This window comes from Sphaeramia orbicularis, chromosome 22, assembly GCF_902148855.1.
Source record: "Sphaeramia orbicularis chromosome 22, fSphaOr1.1, whole genome shotgun sequence".
NCBI classification, from domain to species: domain Eukaryota; kingdom Metazoa; phylum Chordata; class Actinopteri; order Kurtiformes; family Apogonidae; genus Sphaeramia; species Sphaeramia orbicularis.
Genome location: NC_043978.1, coordinates 50,064,295 through 50,080,902, shown reverse-complemented (window position 1 = coordinate 50,080,902; position 16,608 = coordinate 50,064,295). Strand labels below are relative to the sequence as shown.

General features: G+C 36.1%; 1 protein-coding gene across 1 annotated transcript in view; it reads left to right on the top strand.

The window, feature by feature from the left end:
• fndc3ba (fibronectin type III domain containing 3Ba) overlaps positions 1 to 16,608 on the top strand; it is a 260,323-nt gene that overhangs the window by 177,998 nt on the left and 65,717 nt on the right. The window contains exons 9-14 of the mRNA XM_030127293.1: positions 10,110 to 10,261; positions 10,351 to 10,410; positions 10,923 to 11,061; positions 13,485 to 13,538; positions 13,785 to 13,909; positions 15,765 to 15,939. Coding sequence (XP_029983153.1) covers positions 10,110 to 10,261; positions 10,351 to 10,410; positions 10,923 to 11,061; positions 13,485 to 13,538; positions 13,785 to 13,909; positions 15,765 to 15,939 — 705 coding nt within the window. The remainder of the gene's footprint in view (positions 1 to 10,109; positions 10,262 to 10,350; positions 10,411 to 10,922; positions 11,062 to 13,484; positions 13,539 to 13,784; positions 13,910 to 15,764; positions 15,940 to 16,608) is intronic.

The window sequence follows — 16,608 nt, the reverse complement described above, 5'->3', positions numbered from 1 at the left end:
TTTTTTTTTTTCTTGACAAAAATGGTCACTCATTTGACCCCCTAAATAAATTAAGCAGGTATCGTGGAAGGAAAAACTCATATGAGAGAATATTTCATTAAAAGTGTTCACAGTGTTACCTGGTCCCATGGTAATATGGTTTACTTCCATGGCAAATGGCTCCTTCTGCTTGGGGGGGGGGGGGGGGTGTTGAAGTAAACACAGTTATTCACTTGTGTTTTCTCCTTGTATATTTTTGTGCTCAGTGCCTGGAGGCAGATGGAGCTGAACCATTTTTCACCTCAAACAGCCTGGATGTACACAATAGCACTGACTCCTGCCCCGTCTACGCTAACGTAATCATTGTTAATAGCTCATAATCACATATAGACACACACTTACAGTCGCAGTGTACCACTTATATATTGTATATGTTGAGGTTGGAGGGGTTATTGTTAGTAACCCTTTCGTGCATGAATTACGAAAACCTTAATCTAGATTTTTTTTTTCTCCCCTGAGTGTTTTTATTCCTCTTTTGGCATGAAAATAAAACAATGTGATTGAACATTTTTTATGAACCTATTTTTTATGGAGTTACAAAAAAGTCCACTCAACTGGACAACATGCGTTTTATTATTATTTTATTATTTTTTTTAATTTAACCTTTATTTAACAAGGTAAGTTAGTTGAGAACTGATTCTCATTTACAGTAACGACCTGGCCAAGAGACAGCACACAAACAGAATGAGGAGCAGCACAGGCTGCATATACAAACGACAGAACAGATTAAAAATGACATTTTTGAAAGAAACATGCATTTACTGATATATTGTGTGAAAACTATAAAAGAAAAAACATTTTGAATGCTGCTAATCTGATGTTTTCTCACCTTTTAACATACTATAATACTAGTTATTACTCACTCAGATAATATGCAAAAAAAAAAAAAAACACCTTTTAGTTTAGCAAAAAACTGTTAATTACAGCCTAATAACAATTAGCAATTGGTTTCCACTCAAATATGTTACTGCAGATCAGGTTTATCAAGAACAAGAAATTTACAGTAATGATATAAACTGCAGTGTATTATGGGATGATGCATTAGCGTCCACTGTGTTGGCTGATATGGAATTAAAACAACAAAATCCATGAATATACAAGAGAACAGCTGGAGAAGAACTGTCCACTGGAGTGACCAGTATGCATGAAAGGGTTAAGAGCTCCTTTAAAAATCCATTCATGCGAGAGTGTGTAGTTTAGAGATGACTAATCCACATTGTACTGATGCAAGTTAAATCTATTTTCCAGATTAATTAAAAAGATGAGAAGATTTAAGGTAACATTTGTGAAACAGTCCTTGCTGTGCTCTGATCAAATGAACTGAAAGGTCGAATCAGACAATATTACTGCGGAGAACTTGGAACAAGAATTGGTATATTGACCTTTGTGCAATATTGCAGGAAAAAACAGAATTGTTATGCTGTTTCAATGACATATCAGTGTTAAATAGTAGAAATTGACTGAAAATGGATTTAAAATCTGATAGTTTCTGATAGAAGCAAGTTTGAGGTTAAATTAGTTCAATTTATCAAGGTTTTACTCTCTGATAATTATCCAAAATACCTAAATCCACTGTTTGCTTCTTGTAATATAATAAAGGTGAATATTTTTCTCCAGTCTTACACAGCAAATTAAGCAAAGACAGAATATTATTGTATTTTATCCATAACATTGAAAAAAAAAGTTTGTTTAATAACTTCTGATCCACTATCCACTATCAATACATGTAAATAATTGGTGTAAAATGCCGTTTTTCATCTTTTCATGGTCATCAGATATGACCCATTTGGACATTCAGAGGCTCTGTAGTTACTGTGGAAACACTGTCATCTTCTACAGCATTGATTCACCAGCAAAACCCAGGGAGTTGGATCAATGCCAGTGGTTGTACATGCTTAGTTTTGTAGTTATTTGTTGATATCTTTGCTTAAAAAGTCACTTTTTTTTTAGTTTTCTTTGTTTTTTAACATAATAACCCTCAACTTTAATCTCATTGTCCATGACCATCTACATGATCAGTTTATTAAGTATAGGAAAATACATGATTTACACTGAAAAAAAACACCAAATACAAGAAGATAATTTTATAATAAATGGTGATGAATAATTTCAGAAAGGTTAAATCTGGAGGTAAATTCATTTGGGAACTGCCACAGAAGTACCACTGGATCCTTATGGGTTAAACAGCTTCCAGTGACCTAAAGCATCTTCTGATCTAAAATGTTTGACAACTGTTGAAGCTCTTATCCTATCAACACATGTAAATAATTCAGGTAAAATGCAGTTTCTCATCTTTTCAGCAGAATCAGATCTATCTTTATTTTTTGGCTGTTCAGAGGCTCTGTAACGAACATGGAAACAATCATCTTCTGCATAAACTCACATAGTTTTACTAATGACAGTGGATGTAGATGCTTGTTTTAATATTCAGTTAATGATGTGCTTAGAAAAAGTCACTTCTCTCTGTTTTGACCTTTTATGAACATCTGCATAATTAGTAAATAAACAAAGTACCTGATTATCACTAAAAAATGTAAAATGGACTGGATAATATTATAATAAATGATAATAAACCACTTAGGAAAAGTTAAATGTTGTGAAAACTTTGTGTGGAAGTTGTCACAGAACTAGTTAAAAGGTTAAATCCCAAACTGAATATCAAACTAACTGTGAAAAATAGGTAATTTTAGGTCAATTTATACATTTCTTAACTTATTTTCCTTCAAAACCAGGAACCCCACTTGAGAAGCCTAATATTAACCATCAGCTTCTACCAGAGGTGACTTTTGGAATGAAACTAGTAGCATTTACAAATGATCATCATTTATTATCTGCACATACAGAGGGTGTCCTTTATCTCTCAGTTGTTGGAATTTCCAGTATTTTTCAGTTCCTTGTGACTGAATGTACAGGGGCTCCATAAAGTCTCTTTACAATTTAACATGTTTATTACGAAAGCAAATGAATAGACAAAACTGTGGAAATTATGACAAAATGAAAAGTAGATATCAAAGTGTTTTTGCCTCATTTAATGCAGCTCCATACGGGTCCATTAGACGGTACGGGATTTGTTGCCATGGTGGCTGTCCGCTGCAAAAATCAAAATCTTACCGAGTGTATTTTTCTCATTTCTAGTCAAAATATTTCATCACACTTAAAATAAGACATAATCACCTAAAGCACAGGTGTCAAACATGCGGCCCGGGGGCCAAATCTGGCCCACCAAAGGGTCCAGTCTGGCCCTTGGGATGAATTTGTGAAATGCAAAATTTACACTAAAATATTAAGAAGCCTTTTAGTTCAGGTTCCACATTCAGACCAATTCAATCTCAAATGGGCAGGACCAGTAAAATACAATCATAATAACATAGAAATAATGACAACTCCAAATTTTTCTCTTTGTAAATGTAAATATATTCATGCATTTACACTAAAACAAAGTAGAGTTTCACAAAAATTTTGAATAACCTGAACAAATATGAACAACCTGAAATGTCTTAAGAGAAGTACAATTTTAACACGGTTCTGCCCGTTATTTAATGTTTTGTGTATTTTTTTTTATATTATTATATAAATGTGAGGCAGAACAGTGTTAAAATTACACTTATTTTTTCAGTTTGTTCATGTTACTCATTGTTTGAAAGGATATTTGTAGATGTAAACCTTTTCATAATGTAAATTAACTTTTTTCGCTCTTAAATAGAGAGAAAAGTTTGGAGTTGACATTATTTCTATATTATCTAAATTATTATTTTACTGGTTCGGCCCACTGCAGATCTAATTTAGCTGAATGTGGAACTGAACTAAAATGAGTCTGACACCCCTGACCTAAAGAGTAACTTTTCAGTGAGATATAAGAACTTATTATTAGACAATAGATCTTAAAAATCTTACTTCAAGAAATCTTACCAAAATAAGTTTCACTTGTTCCATTGGCAGATTTTATTGCTTAATTCAAGATTTTTTTTTTTTTTGCTTAATTCAAGCAACAACAAAAAAAAATGGAACAAGTGAAAATTATCTTGGTATAATTTCTAGAAAGGAGAAAAATACACTGGGTAAGATTTAGATTTTTTCAGCGTCTCATAGCCTCATCAGTGGCAACAGTGATATTTGCTTCAGGTCGTTGTTGTCTCATATCTTTATTCGAGACATAATATCTTTAACATAACCCCACAGACAGAAATCCAGGGCAGTGATATCTGGTGAACGAGGTGTCCAGGGAATGGGGCCATCCCTTCCAACTCACCGGTCTGGAAATGTTTGATTTAGGAACCCACAAACATACAGTCCCCATAGTGGTGGTGCACCATGTGTCAGGGCCTAAACCTCACGGTGAGAAAGAAGCACAATGAGCTTGTAAATTTACATCAATTTATTACAGAATAATATTTCCAATTAAAATGAAACTACAGCAATAAGCACAATGATCAACAAAAGTTTCAGAGACAAAGTTACTGTTCGGCCGAAACAGGGTACAGTCTAAGACTGGACAAAGACTCAGAGAAGTCAAGGAGCCTTTATACTGTGCAAGACATGTAAACATGTTTACCTAAGCTCCATCACATGTCCCCGCAGTATCTGGTTTTGATTAAATTCTATTGATTTGCTCAGTATAGCAAGTACAAAGTCTAAACCACAGGTGTCAAACATGTGGCCCAGGGGCCAAATCCGGCCCGCCAAAGGGTCCGGTCCGGCCCTTGGGATGAATTTGTGAAATGCAAAAATTACACTAAGATATTAACAATCCTTTTAGTTCAGGTTCCACATTCAGACCAATTCAATCTCAAGTGGGTCAAATTGGTAAAATACGAGGGCTGTTCAATAAGTTCATGGCCTCACCCAGAACAGAACAACACAGACTGATAATTTATATGTTATTTTTCAACATAATCTCCATTTACAGCAATGCACTTGGTCCATCGATGTTCAAGCATCACTATCCCATCACGAAAGAATGTAACATCCTGTATTATAACAACCAGTATTTCTGGGTGAGGCCATGAACTTATTGAACGGCCCTCGTACTATCATAATAACATATAAATAATGACAACTCCAAATTTTTCTCTTTGTAAATGTAAATATTTTCATGTATTTACACTAAAACAAAGTAGAATTTCGCAAAAAATATGAATAACCTGAAGAAATATGAACAACCTGAAATGTCTTAAGAGAAGTAAGTACAATTTTAACAAGATTCTGTCTGTTAAATGTTTTGTGCATTTGTAAGTTATAATGTACACATGTAAATGATAAACTGAGACAGAATATTGTTAAAATTACACTTATTTTTTTTCAGTTTATTCATTTTATTCACATCTTTTGAAAGGGTACTTTGTAGATGTAAATCTTTTCATTATGTAAATTAAATTTTTTTGCTCTGAAACACAGAGAAAAGTTTGGAGTTGACGTTATTTATATATTATTATGTTGTTATTTTGATGGTTCGGCCCACCGCAGATCAAATTTAGCTGAATGTGGCCCCTAAACTAAAATGAGTTTGACACCCCTGGTCTAAACTAATCAGAATGACAAGTACAAAGTTTAAACTCGTCAGAATGGCAAAATGCTTAAACAGACTGAATCAGCAAAAATCATTTTAACTCCACACATGTACCTGGAACATGACGGTTGGTTGAAGGTCATCCAGTTGTGTCGGCACATGTTCAGTCAAAAGGTCAAGATAAACATTTGCAGTAATTGATCTCTTGTTGAAGAAAAATGGACCAATGATTCGATTGCACATGATCCCACAATGTTTGTTTTTTGTTTTTTTTTTAAACCTTTATTTAAGCGGGAAAAATCCCACCAGATTAAGAACCTCTTTTTCTGTCTAAGAAAGGCAGTAGCAACTACAACACACAGTTACAAGATTACACAGCGAAAACACATAGAACAATAAATAGTGAAAACAACATTTACAAGCAGACTGAGAAAAAGAAGCGCGAGTTATGGGGTCGGCTTCAGGAACTCTGTTTGGATTTAAAAGCGCTCAAAGAAATGAACTCAGTTTGTAACAGGATTAAAACTTGTATAACCACTGAGTACATAGAACAAATCTGATTAACATATCTTAACAATTGCTTTTGTAATACTTTTTTTTTCTTTTTTTTAATTGTAAAGAGACTATGTGGACACCTTGTACAATAAATTATTCCTCAACCTGTCAGTGATAGATTATTAACCCTTTCATGTATACTGGTCACTACAGTGGACACTTATTCTACAGCTGTTCTCTTGTATATTCATGGATTTTGTTGTTTTGTTTTTTACTTTTTTTTTTTTTACACATATCTTTATTAAAGTTTTAAGACATTACATATCGTTTCTGACATGAATTGGTAACATTGTGTAGATCTCCCCTGAGTGTAATAGTTATAGTTTTCACGCAATTATCAGTAAATGCATGTTTCTTGGCTTCAAAAATTTAAATGCATGGTGTCCAGCTGAGTGGACATTTTTGCAACTTCATGAAAAATAGGTACCTAAGAATTGTTTTTATTATTATTGCTTTTTTTTTTTTTTAATTTTTTTTTTTTTTTTTTTACTTTTTATTTATTTATTTATTTTTCATAAGAAAGTTTTCAATCGCATCGTTTTTTTCATGCCTAAAGAGGAATAAAAACACTCAGGAAAAAAATCTTGAGTAAGGTTCCCATAATTCGTGCATGAAAGGGTTAATGATGAGCAGGTTATGTCTTATAGTCCATAAACCTTAAGGTGGTGCCTATTATCATCATCTTTCTTGGCTCTTTGTTGCCTTTTATTTCTGTTCAAAGTATTTTCATTACATATCGAGTCACAGAAAAATATAATACTGTCATTGTTTTTTTTTTGTTTTTAAACCCAAACCCAAGAACATTCCCACCCTGTTGCACCAAAAATAAATAAATAATAATAATAATAACTGACAATAAGAATAATAAATAAATAAGGAACACAGATATTAGTCACAGACTTGTATTAATCAGACTACTGTGGAATAAGTGAGGGATCTACCTTTTTTATGTGATTTAAAACAGGTTGGCAGGTACTGAAAAACTTATTGGTACATCCTCTTATAGAATATCTGATTTTTTCCAATGTTAAATGATGTAAAAAAAAAAAATCCAGAAACCAAGATTTAAACATTGGAGGTTGTTTATCTTTCCATTTTAGCAGTATTAGTCTACGAGCTAGAAGAGTGGTGAAGGCAATTAGATTTTTAGATTTTTGGTTAAAATGAAAAGAATGTGATGGAATGCCAAATATTGCAATTGTTGCCTCAGGTTCAATATGAAACCCTGTTACATCAGAAAGAAATTTAACTCTTTCATGCATGAATTATGAAAACCTCAATCAAGATTTTTTCCTGAATGTTTTTATTCCTCTTTAGGCAGTAAAAAAATACAAAAAAAAAAAAAAAAAAAAAAAAAAAAACACACCGATTAGATTTTTTTATGAAAATATTTTTCATGGAATTGCAAAAATATCCACTCAGTTGGACACCATGAGTTAAATTTTTGAAGCAAAGAAACATGTATTTACTAATATTCTGTGTGGAAACTATGAAATAAATTGTTTTAATGCTGCTAATCTGATGTTTTGTCACATTTTAACATAGTCTAATATTAGTTATTACTCACTTTATGGAGATAATGCATTAAAAAAAAAAAAAACTTTTTGTTTAAACAAAAAAAAGTTAATTACAGTCTAATAATAATAACAAGGAATAGACTTATACTCAAACATGTTACTGCAGATCAGGTTTATCAAGAACAGCAAAGTTACATCAATGGTACGTCTGCTTTATTGGCTGATATGGAACTAAAACAATAAACTCCATGAATATATAAGATTACAGCTTTGAATAGCTGTCCACTGTAGTGACCACTATGCATGAAAGGGTTTAATATAGACTGCCAAAAGTTTTTTCAGTTTTTCAGTGTCGCCTTTTATTTCTGTTTTAATTCCCTCGTTTCTGTTGTTGGATGTTTGAGCTCCTTTTATTTCACGCCTTAGAAGTAAAGCATGTCGACAGTGTGACGCGCCGTAGCTTTCAGGATTCAGGCATGTGGACGCAATAATGTCACGGTGTAATATCTATCATTACAATCTAGATTCTTGGTGAAATTACACGTCTGTCTCTCCACCTTGTTTCCTGCTCGTCTGTCTGTCTGTCTTCCTCGTAGACAGTCTGGGCATGGTTGTGGTTAGCGTTGCCCTCCAGGCACATTCATCGCCTATTCAGTGGATGCAGAGTCTGGAATGGCAGCAGACTGTGTTAAATCACACTAAATTGGCTCACCCACCATGTGCCGCAGCAAAAACTCTCATAAACATGCACACACTCACAGGCATTAAAACACACAAAAATGCAAGCCACTTCTCTATGGTTGTCTTTTTTTTTTTTTCCATTATTATTTTCTTGTGTTTTCCTGGAAGAGATGTGTCTGAACCAGAAAGAACCACTGAAAATGAGTAATAGGTTTGATAACATATTGTTTTACCGTGATGCTGCAAAAAAACAAATGCACAAAAAGGCACTAAATCCAATATTCACACATAATAAATTGTGTAACACAGAATAAAACAAAAAGGGCTTTTTTTTCTTGTAGAAATGCATTATAAACTGTAGAGCTGCAGCTGTTGATTAGTTTTGTAATCTATTAATTATTTTCATCTGTTAAATGTTTGATTGAAAAAGTGAAAACATAGTACAAATGTGAAAGACATGGAAATGAAAACAGAAAAAAACATGTCTGAAAATGACAAAGAAATTGTCCTTTATTCCAGAACCAGCTGAAACAACAACCACAAAAAGTGTAAAAGAAAAAGGATAAAAATATCTCTCTATATAAATGATAACAAACAAGTCAGATGTTATCAACAAACTGTGTGCACTGCACTGAACTAACATACAGCTTTGTGTTGATCCTGGCGTCATGTGCGTCACAATAAGCGTCTGTGTGAAACACAACAGTGGAACCAATGTTTAGTGGCAGCGAAATTAAGGAAACAAAGCTCAGATTCAGGAAAATTGTAATTGGAGCTTATTGTTCAAGTTGATTATTTGATTAATTGTTTCAGCTCTAATAAACTGTATAGACTGCAAACTTGACTGACAAGAACTGAAAGCTGATGTATTGTTCCTCTGAGACGGAATCAGGCATCAGTTCTAAATTTTCTACTGTTAAAAAAACTAATTTTATGTTCATAGCAACATAAAATCTGGACTCAGAAAAACACCATAGCTTCACCTTTTTCCATCTGTGTTTTTTGGTACATATAGAATCTATATCATAATACTGGAAGTTCTCGGAGTGTGTGTGTGTGTGTGTGTGTGTGTGTGTGTGTGTGTGTACGTGTCTGCGTGCATGTGTGTGTGCGTGCGTGCATATCTGCACAGTTCTGAGAAACTGAGATATTTTTAACTGGCCAATTTGGTACAGTTGAGGAATCTCCACATTAAATATCTCGGCAAGTTGATAGGACCAATATTTTGGGAGATATTAGTAATTTTGGAATACAGAAGCCTTACAATCATGTTGCTATGTCCATGATGGTTGACAGGAAGCAGAGAACCACACTGCATGATGGGAAATGAAGTTAAAAACAGGAACAACGCATTTACTACCTTCAGTCCCTAGATATCCCACAGGTCAACATGCTAATAGAATAGAATAGAATAGAATAGAATAGAATGCGCTGTATTACCACTGTTATGGGAACAATGAAAATCTGTTTAGCAGTTCTGTTCTGTTCAGCAGCAAAAAGACTGTACAAAAATATCACACCAAATACTGAAAAGTATAGGCAATGTACAAAAACTACAAGATAAAATATTAAATATACATAAAGTACTTAAATAGTACGACAATATACAAAAAGCTAAGTCTATACTATAGATAAGAAATATATACAAACAGTAAGGATATATATACACACACACACACACACAGACAGTATAGGATATGTGATACACCCTGTGTAGAGGTGCCAACCTAAGGTCATTACTGAATACGTTCTTGTGCATCTGGGAATACCTGACTCATCTGTGTGATTGTGTGTGTGTGTGTGTCTTCCAGGTGTCTAATGTGCAGGCGCGAGCTGCGCGGCTGTCCTGGGCCCCCCCTGCAGGGCTGGTGAACAGGCATAGTAACGGGGTACCTGTGTCCTGCTCCTACGAGGTCTCTCTTTCAGATAAGGGACGAGATGGAAAGTACCGCCTCATATACAGGTACGAGTGTACCGAGACGTACGAGTCCAAATATCACAGTAAAGTCACACTTAAATACATGGATTGACTTGTGTTTTTGTCTTCTTCAGTGGGGAAGAATTGGAGTATCATCTTAAAGATCTAAGGCCAGCGACAGACTACCACGTACGGTAAGGACTTGTGTCTGTGGTTCGCAATCTTAGGACCCAAATACACAAACTAGGCCATTAATTGTCATGATGTCGACAATTTTACTGACTCTCACCGTCTACATCAGGGGTGTCGAACTCATTTTAGTTCGGGGGCCACATACAGGCCAGTATGATGTCAAGTGGGCTGGACCAGTAAAATAATACCAGTGAAAAAAGGAAAATGTTTACATCTACAAACTGTCCTTTAATGTATCCTAAAATGTAAATAACATGAACAGCATGGAATTTCTTGAGAAAAATAAAAGCAATCTTAATAATATTATGCCTCAGCTAATTATTTAGACATTTACTTTACAACTTATAGATCACAGTGGATCTACAAAGACACTAAAGTAGTAACAGGCAGAATATTGTTAAATTTGCACCTATTTAAGACATTTCATATTTGTCAGGCAAAATATTGTCCAAAACTGTAATAAGGCCATGTTTTTGCTTTATTATGTTTAATGTTTTTTATGTGTTTCCCTCAGGGTTTCTGCAATGTACAACTCGGTTCGAGGCTCGTGTTCAGAAGCCGGCTCATTCACCACACACTGCAGCGTCCCTGACGTCCCGTTACCCCCGAAACTCTCCCACCGCACCAAGAGCACGCTCACCCTACAGTGGAAGGTACGCCAACTGTAGCCCTTTTCACACCTGATTCATAGGAACGTTTATCACCAAGAACTTATTTACCAGGGTAAAATAATGGCTGGTAATCTGTGTTTTTTGTGTTTCCACCTCAAAGTTTCTGAAAATGTATTCAAATGAGGCTCAGTCATTTCCAGTCACCAATTTTAAGTCCTGCTGGATTTATGCCGAGAGTATTGGCAAATGGACCTCATCATAGCTTATCTTCTTTTGCTTTGTTTTCCAGTTGATTACACTACAAAGTGAAATGGAATAAACAAGTTTGCATTTGCATACAGGCTGTAGGGGGATAGTGTAAATGTGGAATGTGGAGTGTGAGTGTGTGTTCCACCAATCAGCATGCTTCAGCACATAGTCTCAGCTCAAAGAATTCCAGAGAATCTGAAAGTTTGGGGTCGAGGGAAAGTTTTTTTTATCCAGGTAATTTCACTGGAAACGCAACAAGGATTTTCAAAGTTCCTGGAAAAGTTCCTGTGGTGGAAAAATAACTTTTTTTAAAGACATGTTTTTATGGAGGGCGACATGGTGGTGCAGTGGTTAGCACTCGTGCCTCACAGCAAGAAGGTCCTGGGTTCGATTCCAACACCAGTCGACGGGGGGTGGGACCTTTCTGTGTGGAGTTTGCATGTTCTCCCCGTGTCTGCGTGGGTTCTCTCCGGGTACTCCGGCTTCCTCCCACCATCCAAAGACATGCACTAATAGGTTAATTGGTTAATTTAAATTGCCCATAGGTGTGAATGTGAGAGTGATTGTTTGTCTCTATATGTTCAGCCCTGCGATGAACTGGCGACTTGTCCAGGGTGTTCCCCGCCTTCGCCCCTATGTAGCTGGGATAGGCTCCAAGCGACCCCCGTGACCCTAGTGAGGATAAAGCGGGTTCAGAAAATGAATGAATGTTTTTATGGAGATTTTCTTCTATTAACCAAGAGAACAAGTAAAAAAAAAAACTAAACAAGGAACATAGAGAGTATATATGTATATAAAAATACAGAATATAAACACAAAAAAGAAACAAATAATAATATTACTGGAAAAAAAAACACAATTGAATATAAGAAAATAAATTAGTGTCATCCATCCAACCATCGACAGGTATATTATGATGATTATTATTATTTCCGAAACTTGTCAAGTCTGTTCTTTGTTGCAGAACTGAAACACTGTGAAGCAGTACTGGGGGGTCAGATTTCCAGGATGTAGCTAAACACTGTCTAGCTTCCAAAAAACAAGTATTCAGCAAGGATCGAAAAAAAAGAACTTCCGACAGTGGCGGCTGCTCGTCTTTCAGACAGAGGAAGCTCATTGTCTGCTTAAATAAAAAAAAAAAAAGTCAAGTTATTTAAACATAAATTCGTCCCTCCGTTCCGTTTTAAGAAAATGGTCAGTGACCTTATCGTACCAAGTAAACAAGAAAACGCTGAAATTATGTTAAATTGAAACAAGGAAATACAATGAGTATGTTTTATTTACAGTGCAAGAAATGAACAAGTAATTTCGTAGTGGTTTCTCTGATTTCACAGCAGAATGTGTGACGGTATTAAACTGAACTGTCAGTGAAGGAGTAGATCTGAAAACAGCTGTCAATCAAATGGGATTCAGCCTTTCCACTGATCCTCCAATCAGCACGTGGAAGCCCAGCGTCTGGCCCAGCTGAGGTCCACCCACAGCTCCATTCACCCCCAGAGACGTTGAGCGTCCGGGGGCGGGACAACATCATGGCATTTATCCAATTACTGTCCAGTTTAGAGTCAATGAAAAAAACTGTTCCACTCAGTCCCACTGAAGTGCATGGACGCTGAGCGTCTATGGACAAATGCACTGAGCAGAGATCGAATGAGAAAACAGAGACACGGGAATGGAGGAGAAGTGAACAACATCAAGTCCATTAATTTGTGATAAAGCTGATTCTGAACAAACTCGTCTGTGAGATGAACGTGTTCTAACACATTTGGAGTCAATGAAATGTCAACACAACCGTACATATTTAACCATTTAATTTTCGTAATTTTAGGGGAAGCCGGGCTTCCCTTGCAGTCTATGAGAAATCACCTCTGACTTCTGAGTCACATAAAACTCCAAAACTTCTCACTTCTTTTCTGAGGTTGGAATTTCCTGCTCTGTAGTAAAAGGATCCTGAGTCACCTGTTTTTTCTTCGAACTTGACTTTTGCCGTTTAGCCTTCTAGCACCGGCACAGTCAGTTCCTGTGTCCTCTCCAACCTTTTCTACACAAATAATATTCATCAAACTCACAGTCACTGATCAACAGTGACGTCGGTAACCCAGACACGATCATGAGGCCGATGATAGAAACACGGCAGGTATTTTGTCGGTGTCCTTGTTGGGCTTTTATCCTTGGCTAATCTCTCCATCCTTCCTGTCTCTTGTGCCTCTCACCCACAGCCCCCGGGCGACAACGGATCCAAAATCACAAACTACCTTCTCGAGTGGGATGAGGTAAGTTGCCCTCCTGTTCTTTATGTCCATCAAAAGTCTTTTTTTTTTTCTTTAAAAAGCACTTACACCTGTCACTGAACAGATATTACCTGTGATATATCTGTTTTCCAGGCAATTGCATCTCCTTCCACCTTGTCATGTTCATACTTTTCAGTCCAGCGACTTTTTAGTTCTTTACCTTCATTCTTCTTTTTTCTGTCGTCTTCATTGTCGACTCATGTTACTTTTTTATTTCATGTCCTACAGGGAAAGAAAAACAGTGTTTTCAGAGAATGTTACTTTGGGAACCAGAGACACTGTAAGCTGAACCGACTGTTTCCTGCCTGTGGCTACACGTTCAGAGTAGCTGCACACAACGACATCGGCACAAGGTACTGAAGCCTGTTAATGAAAACACATACAGTACACACACACACACACACACACGCTCATCTTATGCATATAATTCAAAATGCCACAGAAGACACATGTCAGGTTCTTTCCTACATACTTCTCTATAGGAATGTAGATTATTAAAAATACGAGAGACTGGAAGATCTTTTTGATTTTGTTGCTACAGCAAGGTTATATTTTTCTAGTAGCCAAGACCTTTGACAGCAAAGGAGGTTTGGATGATAAAACGATCATGATACAAACTTACATATCAGTCAGTACTGATAAGTAACACTGTAAACTTAAAATCCTTATTTTTCAAGTTTAAAGGCTGGTTTTTGAGTGAAAGTTGAAAACACGGCTCATTTATTTGTGGTTTTATGGGGCACAATATTATAACAAAGCAACAAAAATGTCGTGCATGTAAGATTTTGATGATGTCATAAGATGAAAATGTCATAAAACATAACATGACAGAAACAACTTTAAAACGGAACACAATAACAATGTTGCAAGAATATTAACATGACAATGCAATTAAAGATCTCATAAAACAGAAACAACATGATGATGATGAAGATGATGATGATGAAATTCTTTATTCAGTCATCACATAATAATCCAATCAGTGTCAACACTCCAAATATTACCAACAGGTTAATGATTGAAAAGGCCCAGGCAGAAGCAGAATGCTTCTATTAATGCCTGTCCTACAGAACACATTCAGCTACCCAGCATTCAGTATAGGAAAAAGAAAAAACAACAATGCATACAACCAAACAAACAAGCAAAAACATAAAAAGGTGAAAATAAAGCAGAAAAATAGAAAACTTAACCAACCAAATTAATGGTAATTTAGTGTAGAATCAAAAATAAATTATTTACCTATTACTTATTAGAGCTTAACAATTGTATCCTTCAAAAACTGCCTTACATACCAATTTTTTTCAATATCAAAAAAACAAAAATGAGATGACGAAACAGTCGCAACGACAAAACATAACGTGCTGTGCACTTTTAATTACTCAGCCAAATATAGTGTAAGATTGTTGAAAGTCCTGCCCTATAATTTAGATTAGATTGTCTTTGTGTAAAACTTAATACGTACATATTTATATTTGAAAGTACTCAGATATTATAACTGCACAATGCACCGCAGCGGCGTGTGTGAACCCTGTCATACTGTCTAAAATGATGGACCTGAAACCCTCAGTCATGCTCTGGTCCATCTGTACCTAATCTTCCACCTGTGACACCAGTCCAGTCCTCTTCCTCTTTCTCATTTTCCCTTCATTTCCCCTCGCACCTCTTCCTCTTATTCATCATTATGGCGGTGGACCATCTCGCCTGCAGTCGTTCCAGTGACAGGAAGAGCAGAGCGAGTACAAGGGAGGACATATTAGCTCAAAGCAGCCCGTACTGCTCATTTCTCTCTTTTTTTGATGCCAAGAACACACATTCACACCAACACACACACATTCACACCAACACACACCACTGGCCATGTTTCTTACTTGAAAAGGTTTAAACAACCTCTCAGTCCACAGCAGCTGCTTTTACTTTTAAATCCCTCACCTTCGCAAATAAGTCTTCATCCCCTCATGTTTCTGACATGAATTTATTCTGTTTGTCTTCTGTTACATTTTCTTCACCTGCACAATAATCCCACTCCCACATCTTCACCTGCCACCCCACACACAACCACCCACCCCAGTCAAAAGGAGCTCTGACATTGACAACACACGCCCTCAGTCCATGCTGTTCGAACCAGTCAGTTATTTGTTTTAGTATCAATGAAAAAATGTACAAACTTATGGATGAAATGTGTGTGTGTGTGTGTGTTGTGTGGTGCAGTGGCTTCAGCACAGAGGTGGTATTTTACACCATGGGCACCTTGCCCGCCCTGCCTTTGGCACCACGGCTTGTCAGGGCCGGAGTGTCCTGGGTGACCCTGGAGTGGGGACGTCCTGAAGGCAGCCCCACTGAGGAGCAGCTCAAATACACACTCGAGATCCAGGAAGACAACAGCGTAAGTAGCACTTTTTTTTTTTTAACCCTTTAGTCCCTGACGTGTCTATGGTGAGCGTTCCGTACGTTTTGATTTATTTTAGAAATTCATAAAAATTCAACCATTTGCTCAATAGGAAAAATTTCAGAACGTGCTGATAGAATAGACCTTGTCCTTTCTATATGCATCTGAGCATGCTCAGTGCACCCCCTGCCACTTATGTAATGGGGGGCAAAACACAGAGCAATGAATGAGACTGACTTGCTATAAAAATAGACAGTTTGGCCTTTTTTTTTTTTTTTTAACTTTTTTTTTTTTGTATTTTTGGATGTTTTTACACCATTTTCATTGTCGTTTTTTGTTTTTACTGTTGCTTGCAGTGCTGTAGTGATTTTCTTTTCTTTCTTTCTTTTTTTTTTTTTTTAACTGTATTTTTACCAAGTTTTGGCCATGCAACTGCCTTTTGGAGTTCAAGTAGGTGCCAAAAAGCAGCTGAACTGACTTAGAAACAAAATGAGCAAAACAAAAACTACTGGGCCACAATTCAAATACTTCTTGCTGTTGTATTTGTATTTATTTATTTAGTTACAGGACAGTGAGTATTGGCGTTAGTGGCAAAGAAATAGATGCATGCACCAGATTTAGTAGAGAAGCTAATTTCCATCTGTCGTCCTGGACAAACGACCAACA